General features: G+C 52.2%; 4 protein-coding genes across 5 annotated transcripts; 1 reads left to right on the forward strand and 3 right to left on the reverse strand.

Moving 5' to 3' along the window:
• Window positions 1–257: 257 nt before the first annotated feature.
• armc5 (armadillo repeat containing 5) lies at window positions 258–6,554 on the reverse strand. The gene is made up of 10 exons (XM_056608352.1): window positions 6,277–6,554; window positions 5,643–6,101; window positions 5,518–5,548; window positions 5,183–5,293; window positions 3,803–4,751; window positions 3,398–3,563; window positions 3,098–3,226; window positions 2,622–2,994; window positions 1,951–2,083; window positions 258–1,644 (listed from the first exon to the last, which is right to left on the reverse strand). Exons 2-10 carry the CDS (start codon window positions 6,048–6,050, stop codon window positions 258–260), a joined length of 3,687 nt encoding a protein of 1,228 aa, XP_056464327.1. The 5' UTR covers window positions 6,051–6,101; window positions 6,277–6,554.
• On the forward strand, window positions 5,828–8,544 carry si:dkey-66i24.7 (uncharacterized). Its single transcript, XM_056611614.1, has 2 exons — window positions 5,828–7,049; window positions 7,408–8,544. Exons 1-2 carry the CDS (start codon window positions 6,851–6,853, stop codon window positions 8,001–8,003), a joined length of 795 nt encoding a protein of 264 aa, XP_056467589.1. The 5' UTR covers window positions 5,828–6,850; the 3' UTR covers window positions 8,004–8,544.
• On the reverse strand, window positions 8,504–10,528 carry LOC130406139 (uncharacterized). The gene is made up of 3 exons (XM_056611544.1): window positions 9,952–10,528; window positions 9,597–9,837; window positions 8,504–9,367 (listed from the first exon to the last, which is right to left on the reverse strand). The coding sequence occupies exons 1-3, from the start codon at window positions 10,252–10,254 to the stop codon at window positions 8,640–8,642; spliced, it is 1,272 nt and encodes a 423-aa protein (XP_056467519.1). The 5' UTR covers window positions 10,255–10,528; the 3' UTR covers window positions 8,504–8,639.
• A 2,955-nt stretch (window positions 10,529–13,483) lies between these two features.
• elob (elongin B) lies at window positions 13,484–18,223 on the reverse strand. 2 transcript variants are annotated; one of them, XM_056611671.1, is made up of 4 exons: window positions 18,082–18,223; window positions 16,949–17,083; window positions 16,162–16,270; window positions 13,484–14,143 (listed from the first exon to the last, which is right to left on the reverse strand). In XM_056611671.1, the coding sequence occupies exons 1-4, from the start codon at window positions 18,082–18,084 to the stop codon at window positions 14,031–14,033; spliced, it is 360 nt and encodes a 119-aa protein (XP_056467646.1). In that variant the 5' UTR covers window positions 18,085–18,223; the 3' UTR covers window positions 13,484–14,030. The 2 variants fall into 2 exon arrangements, with proteins under 2 accessions (XP_056467646.1, XP_056467637.1); XM_056611662.1 differs by lacking the exon at window positions 18,082–18,223 and adding an exon at window positions 17,787–18,075 and having other exon boundaries at window positions 13,995–14,143.
• Window positions 18,224–20,735: the final 2,512 nt, after the last annotated feature.

Raw genomic sequence — 20,735 nt, forward strand, 5'->3', positions numbered from 1 at the left:
TAAACTCTAAAACAAAAACACAATTTCAAAATTATAAAAAAGCAAAAACGACGAGGCCGTAAATTCATTGCATCTTTAAATGTTCAGCGTGAGCGACTTTGTCTTGTGAAATTATTCGTGACACTTTATCCCAAAAGCAACGCCGTAAACTCCTCCTTTGACACAAACCTCTCTCCGGTGATGAGACCCCCCCCCCCCCCCCCCCCCCCCCCCACCTCATGCACTCCCCCCCCCCACCCCCCCTCCCCCATCCCCCTTTAGCTCAGCGCCAACGTCACCAGGTCCAGCAAGTCCTGCTTCAGGGTCCCGGGGCAGTCCGCCTCAAGGGCCAGCCTCCCCAGGCAGTCTCCCGGGCCCGGGGATGAAGAAGAGGAGGAAGAGGAGGAAGAGGAAGAAGAAGAAGAGGAGGAGGAGGAGGAGGAGGAGGAGCCGGTGGCGGGGCGGGGCTGGGCCCTGGGACCCCTCGGCCCCCCCAGGAGCACTGAGAGGCAGGCCCGGCCCAGCGCGGGGTAGCTGTAGCGCTGGGCGAAGCGGTACACCTGCGGGAGGAGGGCCCACAGGGCGCGGCCTTCGCTGCCGGCCGGGGGCCACGACGGGGCCGAGGGGTCCGGGGGGGCCGGCCTCAGCGAGCGCCGGGCGTGCTTGGGTCCTGGCCGGGTCTTGTCCGAGCCGCTCGGTTTGGAGCCGGACGCGGAGCGCGGGCGCTTCGGTTCTTGCGTGCTCTCCGCTCCTCCGCTGAGCTCCAGGCCCGAGGCGCGGCGAGCAAGGCCCTCGTCGGTGGTCTCCCCGAAGGGCCGGCCCGGGTCCCTGGGGGGGGGCGGGGGCGCGGCGTGCGCCAGGAGCGCCTCCACGCAGAGCTCCTCCGCCTCCCGCCGCAGCTCCGGCACCAGGAAGCGGCAGGCGCCCACCATCGCCTCGCCCAGCGGGGAGTCCTGGAAGTCCGGGGTCTCCGCCGCGGCCGTCCCCGGGACCAGGCCCAGTCTCTCCCGGGCCAGGGCCCCCAACACCTGGCACCGCGCCCCCCCCTCCTCCTGGGCTGGGGCGGGGAGCCGGCAGCCGTGCAGGTGGTGCAGCACCGTCAGCAGCGTGCCGCCGCTCACGTCCCGGATGGCGATGGCTCTGCCGGCGCCGCCCGCCGCCGCCTCCTCGAACCCGCCCCCCAGCAGGGCCCGGAAGTACTCCGAGCCCGCCGACACCGCCTCCCGATTGGCCGGGAGCCTGGTGCCGTCGTCCAGCTCCAAGAGGAGGTCAAAGGTCGCGTCGCGGTACGGACACAGGCAGTCCAGGCGGGGCTTCTTCGGCGGAGGAGGGGGCGTGTCTTCGGCGTTCCCGGGGATCCGATCCGGGAACGTTCCGGAGCGAGTCGGAAGAGGGGGCTTCCCGCCCGCGTCGGCTCGGCCGCCGCCCAGCAGGCCGGACAGGCAGCCAATCAGGAGCGAGAGGTAGAGCGCGTGGAGCTGGGCGCCGCTGACGGGCGGCGAGGAGCTGAAGCCTTTGGGGAGGAGCAGGCCGCACTCGGCCGTGTGCTCCTCCTCTTCCTCCTCCTCCTCGCCCCCCCCGGCGGCCGCGGGGCAGCCCAGCGGCTGCAGCGCCACCGCCAGGCCGCCGCTGTCCAGGAGCAGCTTCCTCAGGAGCGCCTTGTTGCTGGAGGGGAGACGGTATGAGGTCAATTCAAAACAAGAGCTGAACGTTGAGCTCAAAAGATTGGTTTTCTGCAATGTTGGCACGTAGGAAATGGAAACAGCTGTGTGCCAACTGTAAAGTACAGATCTAAGAATCAAATCAAATTAAATAAGAGGCAATGACAAATACGTGATTCTAATAATCGTTCGTGGTGCTAACATTATTAGCACATGCTAACATGACCAGCCTATGCTAACATTGCTAGCATATGCTAACGTGACCAGCCAATGCTAACATGATCGACGTCGTCTGCGGCCTCCCACCCACCTGTTGATGAGCGGTAGGGACAGCGCGACGTTCATCTTGTCGGGCTCCGAGCCGGACAGCATGGCGTGGGCCAGCACCCCCGAGCCGAACGCAGACTCACTCTGGACCCGCATGTTGTTGAGCAGGGCCAGCCCTGCACCGGGGAGACACAGAGAGAGAGACCCCAAAGTGAACGACAACACCCAGCAGACATGGTGTAGCCAAGAAGGGGATGCTAAAATGACTAGCATATCATAACATGACTAGCATTTGCTAACATGTGGTGTGGTGATACTTGCAGGTACAAATAGTAATAATCTCCCAATATATTACTAACAATAATAAATTACACTTATGAATCCGATTGCCATCTACCATTTAGTGTTGCTAAATGCTTTTACGCACATCAACCAACAGTTACTACAGACGCATGTCATTTGGAAGCAGGTAGGAGTCTAGAATCTTGCTCAAAGTCGTCAACAGTCTTTACTGAGAGTCTCAAGGCTCTCGGTAAGAAATGGCTAGCAATGACTAGCCACACCGAGAGCTATGGCTAGCACTACCTCGAGCAGTGGCTTGGAAGGTGGCTAGCCTTCAATCTAACCAAGCAATGAGAAGCTAATCCGACACAAGCGCAACAACACCAACGAGACATTAGCCAGGCTAACGTGCTTACGTGGAACCCGGCTTACCTAGCTGCTTCACCTTGGCCCTCACTCTGCCCGTCTGCCTGTTACCACCACCTCCTCCACCTCCTCCTCCTCCTCCTCCTCCTCTCTCCGCCGGTCGGCACAGGTGGTGCCGTATGAGGGCAGGCGCCCCGGTGCGCACCAGGGCGTGCAGGCAGTTGGGGTTGCAGCTGAGGCGGCAGAGCATGCGGAAGCAGCGGCTGCTGGGGTCGCGGTGGCGGCTGACGTAGCGCAGGAGGCCTCGCAGCGCCGCGGGCGTCACCAGCGCCGCGCTGGGGTCCGAGGCGTGGGAGAAGCGCGACAGCAGCAGCAGCACGGGGGACTCGGGCGCCCAGGGCTCCGGGTGGTAGGGGTGGCGGCCGTGGGGGTGGGGGCGCTGCGGGGTGGGGGTGGGGGGGTGGGGGGTGGTGGGGGGTGGGGGGGGACGGAGAGGGAGGGGCGTCGGGGCCGAGGGGGGAGGGGCGGGGCGGTGGGTGGACGCGGGGACGCTTGCGCTGCGGGGAGAACTTGGAGGGGGAGACGGGCGTCTGGGGGGGAGGGGCGGGGGAGGAGGGGGAGGGGGTCGAGGGAGGCGCGGGGGCTTCCCCCAGGGGGGAGACTTCGGGCTGCTGGGCCGAGGCGGGGGCGCGACAGGAAGAGGAAGCGGAGGAGGGCGGAGGACAGGAAGAGGAAGAGGAGGAGGAAGAGGGCGGGGAGAGGGAGGAGAGGGAGGAGGGAGGTGAGAGGGAGGAGAGGGAGGAGAGGGAGGAGGGAGGTGAGAGGGAGGAGCTTTTAGGAGCGGTGGGGGAAGCAGAGGGCAGGGCGGGGAGAGGGGTTTGAGGGGAGGAGGAGGAGGAGGAAGAAGAGGAAGGGAGATGAAGACCGCTCCAGTCCCCTTCGGCCGCACCGGGGGCGTCGACCAGATCGCCCTCGGAGGAGATCAGGCCCTCGGAGAGCAGCCATGACCTGCGAAGCAGAAACCAGGAAGAGAGGCGTTCAAACACGTTCAGACAACGCCATGGAAACCATTTCCACCTCATCCTAATGATTGACAGTGATACACTACAGTTTGTTTTAATGTTTTATCATTATTATCCACATCAAAGTTGATCTGCTGTTGTTGTGTTCCATCACAGCCTTCCAGGTGGTTGTTGCTCCACTACGTCTTGTGTTTGAGGTACCTCTAGCCCCTGCTGGTTACCAACCTGAGGCTGAGGAAGCTGGACGAGCCCGGGCCCTGGTCGCGGGCCTCCTCCCTGCGGCCGTCGAGGGACGGGAAGTCGAAGGACTCGAAGCAGGAGGAGGACAGCATCTCCGAGGGGGACATCCCGGCGGTCCGGCCCGCCTCCGCCCGGTCCGCCGCCGGCTCCGCCTCCTCCACCTCCTCCTGCTGCTCCTCCTCCTGGCGGGCGAGGGCGTCCAGCCGGCCCACCAGCAGCGGCACCAGACCCAGCTCCTGCAGCTGCTCCAGCGCCGCCTCGTCGTACACAAAGTCCACGCACGCCACGATGGCCATGCGGGCCAGCGGGTGGCCGCGGTGCGTCCCCAGGAAGCCCACCAGCGTCTCCAGCCCGCCGCACGCCTTCACCTTGGCGCGGTTCACCGCCTCCTTGCAGCAGAGGCACAGCGCCTTGAGGAACACGGGCGCCCTGAGCGGCTCGCGCCGCGCCTCCGCCGAGAAGCGGCCGATGACGTCCAGCGAGCCCACCAGGGGGCGCAGGCAGCCCTGCGAGCACAGGTTGGCCAGCGCCTTGAGCGCCAGCTCCTCCGGCGGCTCGTCGGCGCCGCCCTCCGCCGTCGCCGCGCCCGCCGCCGCGCCCGTCGCCATGGCGCCCAGCGGGGCCAGGACGCCGGAGCGCGACACCTCGCGGGCGCACTCCACGCCGCAGCCGCGTGTCAGCTCGTGGACGGTGCGCAGGGCGGCGCGGCGGAGCGCCAGTGGGAGCTCGGCGGCCAGCAGGGGCGCCAGGGAGGAGAGCGCGCACTGGGCCAGCAGGGAGAGGCGGTTGGCGTGGGTGTCGGCCAGGTAGAGCAGGGCGCGCGCCGCCGACTGGGCGCACTCCAGCTGGGGGCCGGAGGGGGGGGGCGGGGCCCCACCGGGGGAGGAGGAGGAGGAGAACAGGGAGAGGCAGAGGAGGAGGAGGGGGACGCCGCCTGGAACAGGGAGGGGGCCGCTGTGAGTGCCGGGGGGCTGAGTAACGACCCGTCATGACGTATAAGCAACGACTTTTTAAGTATTGATTTGGGTCCGAATTATTTTCTGCTACGATTAAATCATTGATTACATACAGACGCGATACTTTCTCCCATCTACTACAGATATAAACAAACACAGTGCATCTGCATCTGTCGAAAGAATACAAAACCAAAGCGAGAGATAGTGTCGGAAAGTATGAGTTCACATTGTAAGATGGAATTAAAAGTGAAATTCTATCCTTATTTCCCTCTGAATTCCCCAATGAAGTCATCACACACACACACACACACACACACACACACACACACACACACACACACACACACACACACACACACACACACACACACACACACACACACACACACACACACACACACACACTCACCAGAGGAGTGGATGAGGGCCGAGTTCTGGGGGTCCATAGCCAGGTTCCCCAGGGCTCGCGCAGCCCGGTTCTGCACCGTGTCCGTGGTGACGTTCCTCTTCAAGATGTCCACTGAGATGGTCGAGAACAAGGGACGGGTTAAGCTTCAGCTTGGCCAGAACAAGAAGTCCTTTCACACAGCTGTTGCTTAGCAATGCTTTCACGTTGATCAGGAAAGATCACACAGCTGGTCGGGTACGTTTGAAATTTGATATTGAATGTTCATTGGTATTTGGTAAGAAACATAAGTTACAGAGCGAATTCAACATGTTGATGCCTTATTTATTCCTACTTACCCACAATGACGACTCCTTCAAGCTTACGAACCTGCAAAGAAGGGATGAAATGATATTTACCAGAATGCCTCAAACCATCAGCAGCATTGAACTTCACTTTGAACCACACCTGTCCTCTCTCTCACCTGTGCCCTTGTCGCGTACTCTGTGCAGCAGTTACCCAGTATACTGAGAGCCAGGTCTAAAGTCTTTCTGGAGCACTCGGGGTCCTTGAGAACTTTCAACAGAGGGCCGAGCCCACCCTGAGTTCTAAATCGGGAGATACCGCTGGTGCCCCCCTTGATGTGATGCGTCCGAATGGCCACCAGGGCTCGCCACTGAGCAGCTTTGTTCCGCTTGCTTTCCGAATCTTTTCTACCGCCGCCGTCTTCCGTGCCGCAGATCCCGGGATCCTCTGTAGGTTTCGGAACGGGTTTTGAGAGGTGAGACAAACACCAGGTCAGGGATGACTCAGGCGATGTCGAAGAAGCGCCCCGGTGCGAAGCCGACCCTCGGGCCGGTTTGCAGCTACCCTGGACGGGTAACGCTGCCATGATCCCACGTCCTTGCTGGGATCTGGATTATTGTTTATTTTTTTCTTCACACTACGAAGACAAAATCCACAGAAGATCATTAGGACTTCAATTTAGAAGGGCCAAGACCATTAATAAAACTATTTAAAACCGAATAAGTTCCATTTGAATTCCCTTATTTATAAAGCGTGGTTCCGATACAAGAAAAAAACTACATATACCAGCACGAAAGAGGAAATGGTGTCACCTGACAGGGCCCTCGCTGGGGCCGACGGGAGATGGAGTCCCGGTGGCTTCGGTGGACTTCCTAAAAAAACAGGCCTAAATGGTGACAAGGTCAGGCACGCGTTATTCTGCATATTGTAGGTGCGTTTGCTAAACGGATTACATTTTTTGCACTTCGGAATAAGTCGTTAAGATCTATTTGACCAATGTTATTATACATGTGGCGGAATAAATTGTATGAAACAAAATGCAATCGTCTTGGCTAGCCGCTAACGCCATCTTTAGCCAGGCAACTAAACAGAGAACCGACCAGGGGAGGGAGCGAGTGATGGGGGATGGGTTAGTTAAATAAACATCATGGTTGTTGTAGTCCAAAAGAAACGCCCGGGTCATGTAGTGCCGTTCGATCGCTGGACTGAAAGAACTACATGTCCCTTCAAAGATAACGGTATAGTACGGCGAGAAACTTGACGTGTACATAGACTTGTAGTTTAGTTAAACGGCTGAATTCATTAAATCAAACGCCAGCGATACCCTAAAAGAACTACATGGACCATAACTGATTATATAGGTTGTTATATTCATCGCTTTGGTCAATGCGACAGAGCTATCGCTGCCCTACACAGGTTGTTAAACTCTCCGATAGATTTAGTGAGTCAAAACAAACAACTTTGATGGTAGAACTCGTACTGAATAACATGGAGATAATCGACAGCATTGTTACAGATGGTCTTGAGGTGGAGGGAAAGGTATCTAATATGGGCCAGAATCTTGAGACTGACAAAACAAAAGCAGGTTTGTAGCTTTCATCTACTCCTTAATGAGCTGATTGTAGTCACTGTTTCTGTGGGATGTTTGGTGTGTTATTATACAGTCATATAATGGAGAAATTAACCGCTAATGTGAACATTCCCAAGAAAATAACTGTTCACATGTATCTTGCATACATGTTGTACCAATGATTGCTTTTTCTGTTTTAGACGTTATACTTATTGTCAAATAACAAAACAAAAACAAAATAATATGTCAGACTTACTAAGGACTTTAGTTTTGTAAATGTTCTGGCAATATTCAAGTAAGTTTCAAGTAAAGTTCAAATTTTCTTCCCTTGACATAAAGCAAATTCAATCTTCTTTATTATCCCCACGATCAGAGTTTGTGTGGACCCTGCAGGCCACGTGGCACCTGGTCCACATCCGTCTGGAGATGGACCAGCTCTTCGACCAGCCCGTCTGCAAGAAGAAGAAGCTGTGGGAGCTCGTGTCGGAGAAGATCAACGCCAAGCTGAGCGAGAGCGCCGACTCGGAGGTCAGCGCCAAGGCCTACGAGTGCGACCTCAAGTGGCGCAACATGCTGGCCACGTACCGCAAGAACGCCGAGCGCGCCCGCCGGCTGGGCGAGGGCAGCGTGCACTGGGAGTTCTTCAAGGCCATGCACGAGGTGCTGGGGAAGAGCCGCGAGGAGGTGGAGGCCCAGCGCCGAGCCAGGCTCTGCGGCACCAAGCTGGGCAAGGCCATCGCCAGCAAGAGGTTCACGCCCATCCTGCCCACGCCGTCGGCCGGGGGCGGGCCACGCCCGCCGCAGGACGTCCTCCAGCTGTACATGGAGCTGCAGGAGCGGAAGATGAACATGTGGGCCCAGCAGAAGGCCCTGGAGGAGAGGAAGATCGAGGCCATCAACAACCTGGCCCAGGCCATCTCCAGCCTGGCTCAGAAGAACGCTGACCCGTTTGTGAAGGAGGGACCGTAGATATAACTTAAACTCGACATCCCAGGAGAGCTCCATCCCTGGTGGATTCACCGCTGTACATAAAGAGGGAACAGTCACCTGCCCAGCCTTCTCTCAATTAGCTTCTCAACGAACTATGAGTTGAGTAGCTAACTATGAGTAGCTGTTAGTTGGGGATTACCCCCACCCATGTGTAGGCAACAACGTGGAAGACAATGTCCCCATGCACACATGGAGGGGTTTGGGTGGAGGTCCGGACGTAGCGGGGAAATCGACGTGGAGATACTTTAGTGCCGGTCTGTACAGAAGTGTGATAGCATTTTTAACTGTAAAAATGTGGATATTATGAAAGGGTTCACTGGATGAACGCGATGTGCTGCAGTATTGTCCTTAAGAAGATGGGGAGAATTGTCCTCGTAGTGGTAAGTTGCGATTGAAAATCGAATTGAGTATGCTAACATCCATGCGAATAAAAAGGTACTTTGGGACTCATGAATTGCCATTCTCCGACTGTGGTCATTATTTGTTAAATTATTTTAATTTTTCAGTTGTAACGTAAACTTCAAAAGTGTTTGTGTTGTAGAATGTTTCATAAAAAACATATTTACATATCAAATAAACACCCTCATCAGCCACACAAACACCCACAACAAAACGTCACGCACACGTCGATTCAAGTCCTTTATACAACAGATCCATGATGGCCTCCCGTCTCCTTAACCCTTCCTCGTCCCCATCCCCCTCTTCCTCCTCCATCACCCCGGCCTCTTCTGCGTCCGCCTCTCCCTCCAGCAGGGGCCCAAAGTCCAGGAACACGTTGTGTAGGATACAGGCGGTCAGCACCACCGCCCTGGCCCTCTCATAGTTCCCCATGTCCAGGTACCGCAGCCGCTGGAACCGGGCCTTCAGGCTGCCCACCGCCTGCTCCAGGATGCTGAAGTACGCCTCCAGTGTCTTGTTGAAGAGGGCCTCCCTGGGCCCCACGGGGGCCCCGTGGGGGGTGAGGATGTGCTCCGTGAGCGGGTAGCCCGCTCGGGCCACGAGGCAGGACCCCGGGGGCATCGGGCGGGCCGGGCGACCCAGCCGGTCTCTCAGCTCCGCCGCCCGACCCGTCTCCGACCCCTGGCTGACGTGGCAGTGCAGGAAGCGGCCTCTGCGGTCGCACACCAGCTCCAGGTTCAACCAGGAGTCCGGGTGCGCCTCCTTCTTCATCCGCTTCACCTCGGGCATGGGGCTGTCCACGCTCTGCTTGCCGATAGGCAGGCGGATGGGGATCCGGGTGTGGCCCAGGATACCCAGGACCTGGGGCGCACCCGGGACCTCCTCAGGGCCGGTCTTTCCAAGCAGAGAGTAGAGAGGACAGAGCAGGTCCCCGGCTTCTTCATCTGGTGGAGAACGGGGGACAGCGAGAGAATATTGTCATTAGTATTTACCATAATACATTTCGATCAATGTTGATTACGAGAAATTGTTAATGTTGTCTGGTTGGAGTCCTTGGGAGCGTTTTCCATCGCAAGACAATCACTGAAAGAAAATATTTTATTCCCAATGATTTCGAACTATACGAAGAAGGAATGGTAACAGAATCCAGAAACAACGACGTAAACAACGAACCGCTTGGCCATCGGATCAGTTCGTCCTGCAGCAGGTTGACCCGCTCACAGAAGGAGAAGTAGATCCTGTGGATGTTTCCCTTCTCCAGGCGGAAGCGACCGGAGACCGAGCGGTAGCTGACGCGCTTGGAAAGGAGGGTGAGTGACAGCAGCACCGTGTGGGACAGCGAGATGCGGGCGCGTCCCGCCAGCCTCGACCTGCTGAAGTGGGACTTTGAGTTCTGAAGGAGTTCTGTAATGTGCTGTAGATAGAGATAAAGAGACAAAAAGAGAGAGGAAACACAATAAATGATGTTCACAGGGGTTAACCGCAGTGATGGCATTGGCCAATGAGATGCTCAGACCGGGGTCTTTACCTTAACGGCGTAACTATCGACGGGGTCTTCTTCTGTCTCTAGAGACAGATGTTCCTCTTCTTCGGATGGGGCGGATTTAACTGGTTCTGCTGGTAGCACCAGTGGGTCTGCAGCCTGCACCAGGTGCACATACACCGCGGGTGGCTGAGCTTGGACCTTGGCGACGAGGTCAGCCTCCAGAATGTCCTCGACCGCCTGGTCCAGGCGTTGTTCCAGCTCGGTCTGGGATAGAGGCTCCCATTCCCGTTCCACCAACTCCAGCACTGCCCTGCCTGCTGACTGCACAAAGTCCCTCAAGTCCATCTGACCACGGTCACACCATTCACAATATCTCCAGTTCTATCTCCAATCTCCAGAAGCACCCCGCAGCGTTTGTCCGTCCACTAGCTCACTAGGCTAATTCGCAGAACAGCACATTAGGTTATCGGGTTGGGAAACATGCCAGAAAGAGCAGGTTATCGATCCCACTCCGTTCATTCAATCGGTACAAAGACACCGGATTCATAACAGCCGAGAACCAAAGTTGAAGTACATTGGGATGTTTACTTCCGGGTTGCTCTAACGTGGACCTACTGCTCAGACATAGAGCTGGAGGTGATAGAACGGGGATTCCTGATCTGGACCAGTCCTGCAGTGCACATGCACTGATTTGGGATTCAGTGCATGTGCATGGGCCTGATTGTTTGGACAAGGTTTTCTTTTGGATGGATGAACTAGTGTGTAATCTCTAGATATACCTTGAATATGTAACCATTATAGTCAGACGTAGTGAACTAATCGGTATAGAATACATCCAATTAAGTTCTTCACTGAGGTTGTTATTTCATATCAATAATTTAAAATTGGTCAACGATTGCAAAAGGTAAAAAGACAACATGACAGTGAATGAAAAACAAGCTGTTTTAATGTTAACTGAAATCGTTACAAGTGCAGCTTTGATCATGTGTTTTTTTAATGCTCCTTAAATTAAAGGTTGGGTACGGAATTCGCTTTTTTGGCCATTTTTGCAAAATTACTTGAAATCCTTATCATAACCCGCTTACAGCCACTGAGTCAGAAGTACTGACATGAAAATTAAACTTGTCAATCATCTGTGGAACGGGCAGGGCTCGAAAAACTCCAGCCAATCATTTGGATTGCCACCTCGTTGCATTGGACAGTAAGTACGTCAATCAAACGGTCGTACTGCACTCCCCCTCCCCCGCGCCCCGCGCGCGACCCCTTCGTGCAGTACTCGTGACCCAGAGCTCGTGACCCAGAGCAAGCTCCTGTTTGTTGTTATCCTGCGGTATCTACTGGAACTAGTTAATCCACATTTGGACCTAGCAGTAGAAGACAATTTCCATGGCAGACAAGACGCCACCATCCCCACCACCACCAGCAAAGAGAAGGAAAACTTTTTTTCAGAGAGTAATTGATAATAAAAACGCTGAAAGAGAAAAACTGAAATCAAGAATAATCCTATAGGCGCTGCTTTTGAACGTTGGCGGCAACTGAAGGACGAGAAGGGTCTAAAAACCGATGCTTGTGTGGCGGTTGACCTAGTTTCAAAGTTTATACCGTTTATACTCGGTAATACCGGTGTTGAGACGAGTGTATTACTCGGTGTGAAAATGTCCACAGCGCGGCAACCCTAGTGAAAACCAGGACTTCCAATACAATTATACTAAACAAACATACCTTTTCTAAAAATAGTAATGATTTATGTGACCGTTTAATGTTTATAACATCTGGTGCAACCATAGCCGCGAGAACGTATTCTCAGCAGGGGGTGCTGGAAAAAAAAACCCGGCCTGCACTAGACTCGCAACTCGTCACATTGATAAAAAAGATATATAGCAGCGCAGCTCAATTACACCAGTGCATGCGCGCACAGTTGAAAATCGATCGTTGTGTTCACTTCCTTCACACCATGGTTCACATCCAGCTGCTCACAGAACAAGTTTAGCGCACCACCGCTACCCTCACACTTTTTCATATGACCTTTTTCAGCACATATGAGCATTAAATAAATGCTGCGTCTCAACATGCCTTGGACAGCAGCGAGGATGACTCGCTTTGCCACGGGCCGAAACAGTTCGGAGCGACCACAGCCAGAGCGAACACAGCGGGGCAGAGGAGTGTCAGGAAGTCTTTGGTGTACACATCAGTACGGCCTATTTGCACTACTGTTTAGGGGCAATGCAGTGTTTTATTCTATGCCTTTTTATTTTCGTATATTATTTCAATTAATACAATTTATTTATTCATGAAATCAAGATCTGGTCTTCAAATCTTTTTTCCAAATACAGGTCGTATTACAATGGGGTTTGTGTTTATATTCGGACCAATACGGTACAGCGGACGCTCACATGACGTTAAGCATTTCCTGGTGCATAATGTGACGCTTCAGAACCTAAAATCCCGTTTCTCCCCGTTGATACGACAACACATAACCGGCGTTTTCAGAAATCTCCACTTTGGCCGGAGTTTTTAGAAATGATCGTTTTCTGTGATAAGACAGGGCCTCGGACAGGGGGTGTTGCAGCACCCCCAAAACCCCTACTTCCCGCGGTACTGGGTGCAATTTACAGCTGAATGTAGTGCCATGTTGTTAAACGAAAACCTACGCTAGCCTGGCTCGCTCTCGCGCATCTCTGTTCGCGCTCGTGCATGATTGCGCGTCCAGGTACTTGGAATGGGTGGAGTCAGAGTCAGCGTTGAAGGAGAGGGGGTAGGACCATTTGAGTTGTGTATTTTCAAAATCTGCTGGCGTTTCGCAAATCGCGTACCCAACCTTTAAGTCTTTCGCTTATACTGCCATGATTTTCCACATCTAGGCCCTCAATTAAATGTTTTTGTTTACTTAAAAATTTGTTTCATATTCTCCTTCTGGCTTGTTTAAAAGAGAAAAATGACAAAGGGTATAATACAAAAGGAGTATATCTTGGGGGTGTTAATGCGTTTCGTTTTGTCTGGCACAGCTTTTTGTAACAACCATAGAACACAAAAACGAGAAAATTGTAAACGGAAGGGTGGCCTTTGCGGACGTCTTGAAAGCCCCCCATCAAATGCATGAGACTTTGTAAGGTGTTCCAATACACTGGTCAGCAATATACACAGTAGCACCGACTTCACCTGTGCTTGTAAGACATGTGTGTCTGCATGAAGCCATGTGTGTGTCTGCTGTCCATGCAGAAGCTGAATGGATCTGACGTGACATAGCCTGGGGAAGCAAAGGGCCAAATGAGGGACTCGGGTCAGACGTTGTAATAGCCATAATCTAAGGGAGGAAACCAAGGCAAAACGAAAAACATTGATGCAATCAAAGACAGTGCCAGGTTAAACTCGGGTCTGTGCTCGGAGCTGTTATACACATTCCCGTCGACATGAGCTCAGAGCCAGCGGCTGTGTCCAATTTATTTCAGATTGAATCCACGCACATGACCTATTTTGGGTGAGACTAGTAAACACACAAATCCACAAACTCTAGCTACAGGTTCAACACATACAACCAGTCCAAACGATATTTCCGAAATGTTAACTCTTCATAATATTTTATTAAAGAAACACAAAGAAAGAACGACATGAAAACCAAACTGAAAAAAAAAAAAAAACACACATCCCACTCATTCCCCCTTATGTACTCCCCCCGAAAAACAATCAAACACAAGTAAGACCACAACAGCCCTACTCTAAATAAACACTAGAAATAATTAAATAAGAGGTACACGTCTTATACCCGGCCCCGAACCCACCACCATGGATGTCTGACAGTGTCGAGACGATTCTGCCAGCTTGTGTTTAGCATGCGTTCATCTATTTTTGGATTAATGAAGAGACTTCCGACCACACCTGCCCACCTGCCCTCCCCCCCCTCCATCCACACCCCCCCTCGCCCCCCCACGCTCCCAATTTATTAATCCACATTCTGAATTTGTGACCCCCCCCTCCCCCTGCTGAAGATCCATGAGCCGGTCAAAGTGACCAAACCGCTCACCACAAGCTCCCCCTTATGTGCACACACACACACACACACCCCCCCCCCACCATTTCCCCATGTGCCCCCCATGGAGGCCCCGCCCCCCGGGCCAGGCCCCTCACTGCACCGCCTGCTCATTGGCCGTGCTGCCGGAGTCCTGGGGCTTCATGACGTCGGGGAGCTCCGGAGGGCTGGAGAACGCCTCGATCCGCAGCTGCTCGAACGAGTCATCTGAGGAGGCCAAGAGGGGAGAGAGGGGTGAATACAGTGAACAGAGGGGTACACAGAGTGAACAGAGGGGTGAATACAGTGAACAGAGGGGTACACAGAATGAACAGAGGGGTGAATACAGTGAACAGAGGGGTACACAGAGTGAACAGAGGGGTGAATACAGTGAACAGAGGGGTACACAGAGTGAACAGAGGGGTGAATACAGTGAACAGAGGGGTACACAGAGTGAACAGAGGGGTGAACAGAGGGGTACACAGAGTGAACAGAGGGGTGAATACAGTGAACAGAGGGGTACACAGAGGGAACAGAGGGGTGAATACAGTGAACAGAGGGGTGAATACAGTGAACAGAGGGGTACACAGAGTGAACAGAGGGGTGAATACAGTGAACAGAGGGCTGAACACAGAGTGAACAGAGCGCTGAACACGGAGTGAACAGAGCGCTGAACACGGAGTGAACAGAGCGCTGAACACGGAGTGAACAGAGCGCTGAACACGGAGTGAACAGAGCGCTGAACACGGAGTGAACAGAGCGCTGAACACGGAGTGAACAGAGCGCTGAACACGGATTGAACAGAGCGCTGAACACGGAGTGAACAGAGCGCTGAACACGGAGTGAACAGAGCGCTGAACACGGAGTGAACAGAGCGCTGAACACGGAGTGAACAGAGCGCTGAACACGGAGTGAACAGAGGGGTGAACAAACGGACCAACACAGTAGGGCTAAACACAGTGAACAACGCAGAATATACATTATGGAATATTGAACTATATAACTTAATACATATTAAAGCGAAGATGCACTAGGCACGTTTTTATTCCCACACTAATGACATGGGTTGAATGTACGTCACACATCACTCAAGATCATCCAGCCCATCTCATTGTGATGCACGACGTCGGATCTCACAGGAATAACGTGGTGAAACGATATGGGCTGTTTAAAGGGGGACTGCTACGGCACATCACTGTGTTTCTAAAGGGTCTCGCCAAGCAACGGACCCGTGGTCCAATCCAAATCCAATTCAGTTAGAATAAATATCTACAAAGATATTAGAAAATTAAATTTGAAACCTGGGAATAAAATACGATAATGTTTAGGCGCTGCAATGGTGGTCAGTTCTATATAATTTCAAGTTTATTTGTTTTAATTTAGTTCACACACACACACGTGACTGCTGGACTCTGTATGAATACTATTCACTTTTACCACCACGGGTGGCGAGGGACAAAACTACACTGGACTTTAATCACTTTCCAAAGTCTAAATCAGTTACTGCTGCTCACTATACTCACAAACCTGTCCCGTTGAAAAAACACGCTGTTACCTTGCGATAAACTGCAAAATAAACATTCAAATCCGCATGTCGTGTCTTGTCGTCTGTTTGAACCGATGCACCCAGAGGGGCTGCCATGTTTGGAGTTCTGCACTGAAACCACGGACGTAAACAACCACGGATTCAGTGGTTAAAACTGACAATGTTCCACGAGCAGTGCATTTAAAGGTTCGTTCTGCGACGTATCCACAAAGTATAAACGTGTTTTCATGAGGACCCATGCGTGAGTATGGTTTGCTCACAAACGACTGATTACACGTTGGGAAGTGGTAAAAGACCAGTGTAGTCGTGTCTCCAGCCTTCTGCGGGGGTGACAAGAGTATAATGACTCCACAGCGAGCGACATGTGTTCTTACAACTTCATGTGGAGTGTAGGAAGCACGGCTAGTGGTTTACTGTAGTGTACAAAAAGGCATTCGTTTGAGAGGCATATTTTTTTGGTAGAAATGGGGACCATGATTAAAGTAAAAATTCAAATTAATCAACTCGCACAGCCCTAGACATTAGCAAACGAAACGTGCACATCAGTAGCAGGTTGGTGTGGTTGATTGTCACCTTATGTTTGATAATCAAACCGTTCATGTGCTCCCTACACTGGACTCAGTTCGCCCGTCGAAAGCCCTATCGTCGTTCCTTCAGCTCACGAAATCACCAGGGAAACAAACGATGGTCATCAACTTGCCTCCAAGACGAAATGCTAATCCCACAGTGGCTGGACCCTGGGGCCGGGCGGTCTGGTTTGTGAAGCCACAGTCTCCCAGCGTTTTACTGTCGTCCAGCAACAGGTCATCCTGATGCACACAAGGGGAGAGAACGCTGCTTTGTTAGACAGAAGACGGCTCAGGTCGGTGCCACACTCAACGAAGAGAGTGCTCAAAAGGTAGCAGTCAAATACATTCACGGTGATCCTGACCGTACCGATTCATATATGGGCAGGAACAACAACAAGAAGCATTCAGGGCTGACATTCATCATGTGTAATCCACACTTAAGCACGTTTGAGGGCAATAACTATAATGATATATATATATATATATATATATATATATATATATATACACACAAGAAACCACCCTACTGTAAATACAATAGAGTGTTTAATCAGCTGATTTCATTGATGTTGTAATCTGAACCCGATCTGGGAGGTGCCATGGGCCCAAGTTTTGGACCAGAGTTAAGGCCCTGATATATTAACAAACTGGTGTGTTGAAACTGGTGTGTTGCCAAAGGCGAGGTCGATATTTGATACCAGTATCAGCACGAAGTTTCTTTGTGCATCATCTACCCTTGGTGTCAGTTTAACAAGTAACCTATGCATCAGAAAACATGAAACATCAGAAGATAGATGTTTACAGCAGCTGGCTGTCGATGATCCCTTTTTTCTTTCATCATATTCAAAAGCAACAACTTTCAACCATTCATGACAGGATCTTGTGTTACACCAGTACCTCAGGCATACCGGATCTCACCTTATAAAGCCTCTGTTCCTCTGGCGACCTCTTAAGAATACCTTCCACGATGCGCTTCAGCTCGTATACTGTCGTGGACTCCTTCGCATCAGTGAAGATGGTCGTCTTATGACGTCGGATCATTAGAAAAACATCCTGTTGGGAGACGATGGGTAGTAATGAGACATTATGACAGCAATAGACCGACAGCGTTCATGTGACAGGAATACACACACACACACACATCAGATAACAGCATTTGATTAACGCAGGGGGCCAGACCGGGATAGGGTACTGGTGATGGAGAAATACTTCTTTCACTTCGCTTTTCACTTTTGAGTATTTTACTTTTAATTCCCCTTCACAACAAGGGCATTCATTCCCTTTAACAGCTTTGCATGAGCCAACCGAGCAGTGTCAGGTACCGCTTATAAATCACTTTAAACTTTATAATAACCACTGCAGTGGCGTAATTTCCCGGACCTGCAGCCGGTCTATTCCCGTGTCAGATGATCTCATGCTTGGTGATGCCCCGCTCACGTCAGGGGGGGGGCTAACTAGCCGCTAACCGACAGCTAGCTGCTACACAAGTGTTTTCGGCCTGTTCAGAGACACACGCAGTTAACAACCAGCACAGTGGTTGTGTCGTGGCTGATTGTGTTGTTTTGTGTAAGATTCACATCTGAAACAGGAACAGATCCGCAGCTGAAACACAGACGACTAAGGAGAGGCTAGGTTAGCCGAATGCTAGCGGCTATGTCACCCAGAGCCAACTTCCCCAATCCTCCTCAACCCCGATCCACTCCAAGAGTTGCCATTGTTCGGATAATGACCACTTTTTATAGACATACACGTTTACCTGGAGCCCCACCATGGCCGCTGAGGCCGGTGTAATCAACAATAAAGCCGGCTATTTACAGCCCTGTCGCTCGGCTAGCGGGGAAGAGACCCAGACGGCTAGCATTAGCTCGCTAAACAAAGACCTCCACAGTCAGCGGTGGCTCGTTTCGGGTTCGGCCGGACTCGGTTCCCTCACCGCGGACACCGAGAGGACATGTTAGCGATTCGAAAAACACAAAGCGCTCCGAGTGTCATCAGACACGGGGGATATTAGCCCCCGAAAACGACGAGCTTATATGTTTTCGCCCACTCACCATTTCTCTGGGTCGGTTGCACGCCAGCTCCGCCTCCGCTGCTCTCCCAGCACGCTGCGCGACAGGACAACAACAGCTGGCCGCCGCACGCAGCTGCCGGGGCCCTGAAAGTGTGGGCAGGGGGCGACCTAGTTATGGTGTTCACTTCTACTTCTCTATGCAGGGTGGACCTAGTTATGGTGGTCACTTCTACTTCTCCTTGTAGTTGTTACCGACGCGCTCAGAAAGGAGTTCTAGATGCGTTTGTATGATCGAAATAATTGGGAAAACAATCCCTAACTGTAAAATACACATTTTATTTCAATGCTTATTTTTTCTGTAAGGCTATGGGTTTGTTGTACATACTGTATTGGTTTAAATCTTTCCGGTTGTAGGTTGGGTACAACCAATCTTGGACGTCATGACTGAAATATGTATTACTGTAATGTGCTAGGTACATTGTATTATTCTAATGGTACAGACATGGTACGACGTACTGCAGCGTTATTGCATGCGTCTGTGGTGCTTAGAAAGAACACACATTAAATCGGTAAAACGTTATTTATTTTCAAATGTCACCAGCACACTTTCAAAGTTCAACACACACACACACACACACACACACACACACACACACACACACACACACACACACACACACACACACACACACACACACACACACACACACACACACACACACACACACACACATTTAAATTAACGGAACAACTCCGGTGCCCAGATCAACTGGGAAAAGGTTTAACGAATACAGCTTAAACCACAAACACACTCTTCTGGATCTTGGAAGTGCACTGGAGGAGAAAGGACAAAAAAAAATGAAGACATTTTTTTTCAATTATCAACATTTGAAATAAAACAGACCAAAATCATCCTCATTTAGCAAAAAAACTGATCATTATAAAATGTTTAAAATGGATCCAGTGCTGAAAAGCTTGCTTCAGCTGGTGGCTAGGTCTGTTCCTCATGTGTGGGTCATTATAACCACTTTCCAAAGTCTAAAAAGTACCCACTTTCTTCACGAAAACCTGAACAAACACAAAGACCCTTACATTGAGCGGTCTGGGCGTCCTGACTGGCTCCACCTCCTTAGCGAAGAGCACTGAGAAGGGGCTTTTCCTGGTCGTGGAGTGCCCTTGGAGACACAGCCCAAAGACCTGTGCTGGGAGGAACACGTCCCAGTCTGCTGCATGGTCCTGCACCAGCTCGCCCACCATCCTGTCAGGGCACAGGAGAGGAGTGCACCATCAGGGAGATGGCCCCTGACCGATGATGATTGAGGCATTGCTCAGTTCAGGAGGTAGAGCGGGTTGCCTTGTAACCGGAAGGTTAATAGTTCGACATTGCTTCATCCCTGGTTCCCTCGATCCCCGGCTTGGGCCGGGGATCGAGGGAGCCGGGGATGGAGCCATCAGGGTGAGGTGTCATGCTCAGGGACACCTCAACACTTAACCAGGAGAAACTGGGGATCAAACCAGCCACCTTCCAGCTGCCAGACGACCTGCTCTGCCTCCTGAGCTACCCCCCCACCCCCCCTACCCCCCCCCCCACCTTGAAACATATTACATTTAGCCTTGTTCCGTTTCGGTAATAAAACCAAGCTTCATCTTAATAGTCAGCCAACCTGCCCACTGCTCTCTGCGTGGCGAGATCCATGTCGTCGGTCTTCTGGTGGAATATCAACAGCGAGGACGACATCGAGAGTGGCTCTCTCAACGCCATGTTGATCTACAAATAAAAGAGAAACACCCGGTACACACATTATTAAATCATGACGTATACGAGACTCTGTCGATGGTCGTTTCCATTGGCCGGTGGCTGACCTGCTGCACTAAGGCCCGGGGAAGTCGGGTAAGCACCCCGAGCGGGTAGCCGAAGTGCCGGACGATGTCCACTATGTGCCGGACGACTTGGGCGGAGACGCAGGCCCGCATGGGGAGGGCCTCCACCCACTTTGAGTGGAGGTCGGTCAGCGTCACGATGTAGCGGTGCCCGTTACGGGTGGCGGGCATGGGGCCCAGGACCTCCAGACACAGCCACTCCCATGGGGCTTCTACCTTGAGTTTAAAATTAGGAAAAATGGCATTAGAGGAAAGTTTTAGCACTCAAAAGTAAAATCACAAATTTCTTTAAAACGAAATGCACATTTATGGACTGAATCCAAAAAGTGTTTGTACCTTTATTAAGTGTTCAGCATCTTTACAGTCCATCTATAAAACATGTAATTTGTCATCAACACAAAGAACCAAACATGACAGGATTTAAGATTTACTATTGTCGTATAAAGTCCAATACTTACATGGGATGGGTCATCCGGGGCCCAGTGAATGCCCTGTGAAATGCAAAAACAAAATCATGTGAATAAAGACAGTTACAAATAGTTTCTCGCAGCTGCCCCACCTGTGTGCTACCTGTGGCCGGCAGTGTGTTACCTGTGGACGGCAGTACCCCCCATGGAAGAACCGGGGAAAGGAATCTATGCTGTTGGTCTGCAGCAGCTGTGGATCCGTCACAGCCACCCAGCAGCCAGACATCCTCCTAAAAAACAAAACAACCTGGTGGCTCCAGTGAGGTTTCCATCCATAACTTACCCAACGAACGGATGTTAGTGTTCCTTTTCTTCGTCCTTCTCGTTCATGAAATCTAAACCATGG

The sequence above is a fragment of the Gadus chalcogrammus genome, chromosome 2 (genome assembly GCF_026213295.1).
Source record: "Gadus chalcogrammus isolate NIFS_2021 chromosome 2, NIFS_Gcha_1.0, whole genome shotgun sequence".
NCBI classification, from domain to species: Eukaryota; Metazoa; Chordata; class Actinopteri; order Gadiformes; family Gadidae; genus Gadus; species Gadus chalcogrammus.

Bases quoted from the DNA above. Each gene is read 5' to 3' on its own strand.
- armc5 (XM_056608352.1), bottom strand. From the start codon at position 6,050: ATGGCAGCGTTACCCGTCCAGGGTAGCTGCAAACCGGCCCGAGGGTCG. The intron at 2,995-3,097 runs GTCCACCCACCG...CCCACCCCGCAG, and splicing joins CGCAGCGCAAGCGTCCCCGC to CGCCCCCACCCCCACGGCCG. The intron at 2,084-2,621 runs GTAAGCCGGGTT...TCCCCGGTGCAG, and splicing joins GGCCAAGGTGAAGCAGCTAG to GGCTGGCCCTGCTCAACAAC.
- si:dkey-66i24.7 (XM_056611614.1), top strand. From the start codon at position 6,851: ATGCGACAGAGCTATCGCTGCCCTACACAGGTTGTTAAACTCTCCGAT. The intron at 7,050-7,407 runs GTTTGTAGCTTT...CCCCACGATCAG, and splicing joins GACTGACAAAACAAAAGCAG to AGTTTGTGTGGACCCTGCAG.
- LOC130406139 (XM_056611544.1), bottom strand. From the start codon at position 10,254: ATGGACTTGAGGGACTTTGTGCAGTCAGCAGGCAGGGCAGTGCTGGAG. The intron at 9,838-9,951 runs GTAAAGACCCCG...CTCTATCTACAG, and splicing joins TCGATAGTTACGCCGTTAAG to CACATTACAGAACTCCTTCA. The intron at 9,368-9,596 runs GTTCGTTGTTTA...GTTCTCCACCAG, and splicing joins ACTGATCCGATGGCCAAGCG to ATGAAGAAGCCGGGGACCTG.
- elob (XM_056611662.1), bottom strand. The intron at 16,271-16,948 runs GTGAGATCCGGT...TGTGTGCATCAG, and splicing joins AGGAACAGAGGCTTTATAAG to GATGACCTGTTGCTGGACGA. The intron at 14,144-16,161 runs GCAAGTTGATGA...TGGCCTCCTCAG, and splicing joins ATTAGCATTTCGTCTTGGAG to ATGACTCGTTCGAGCAGCTG.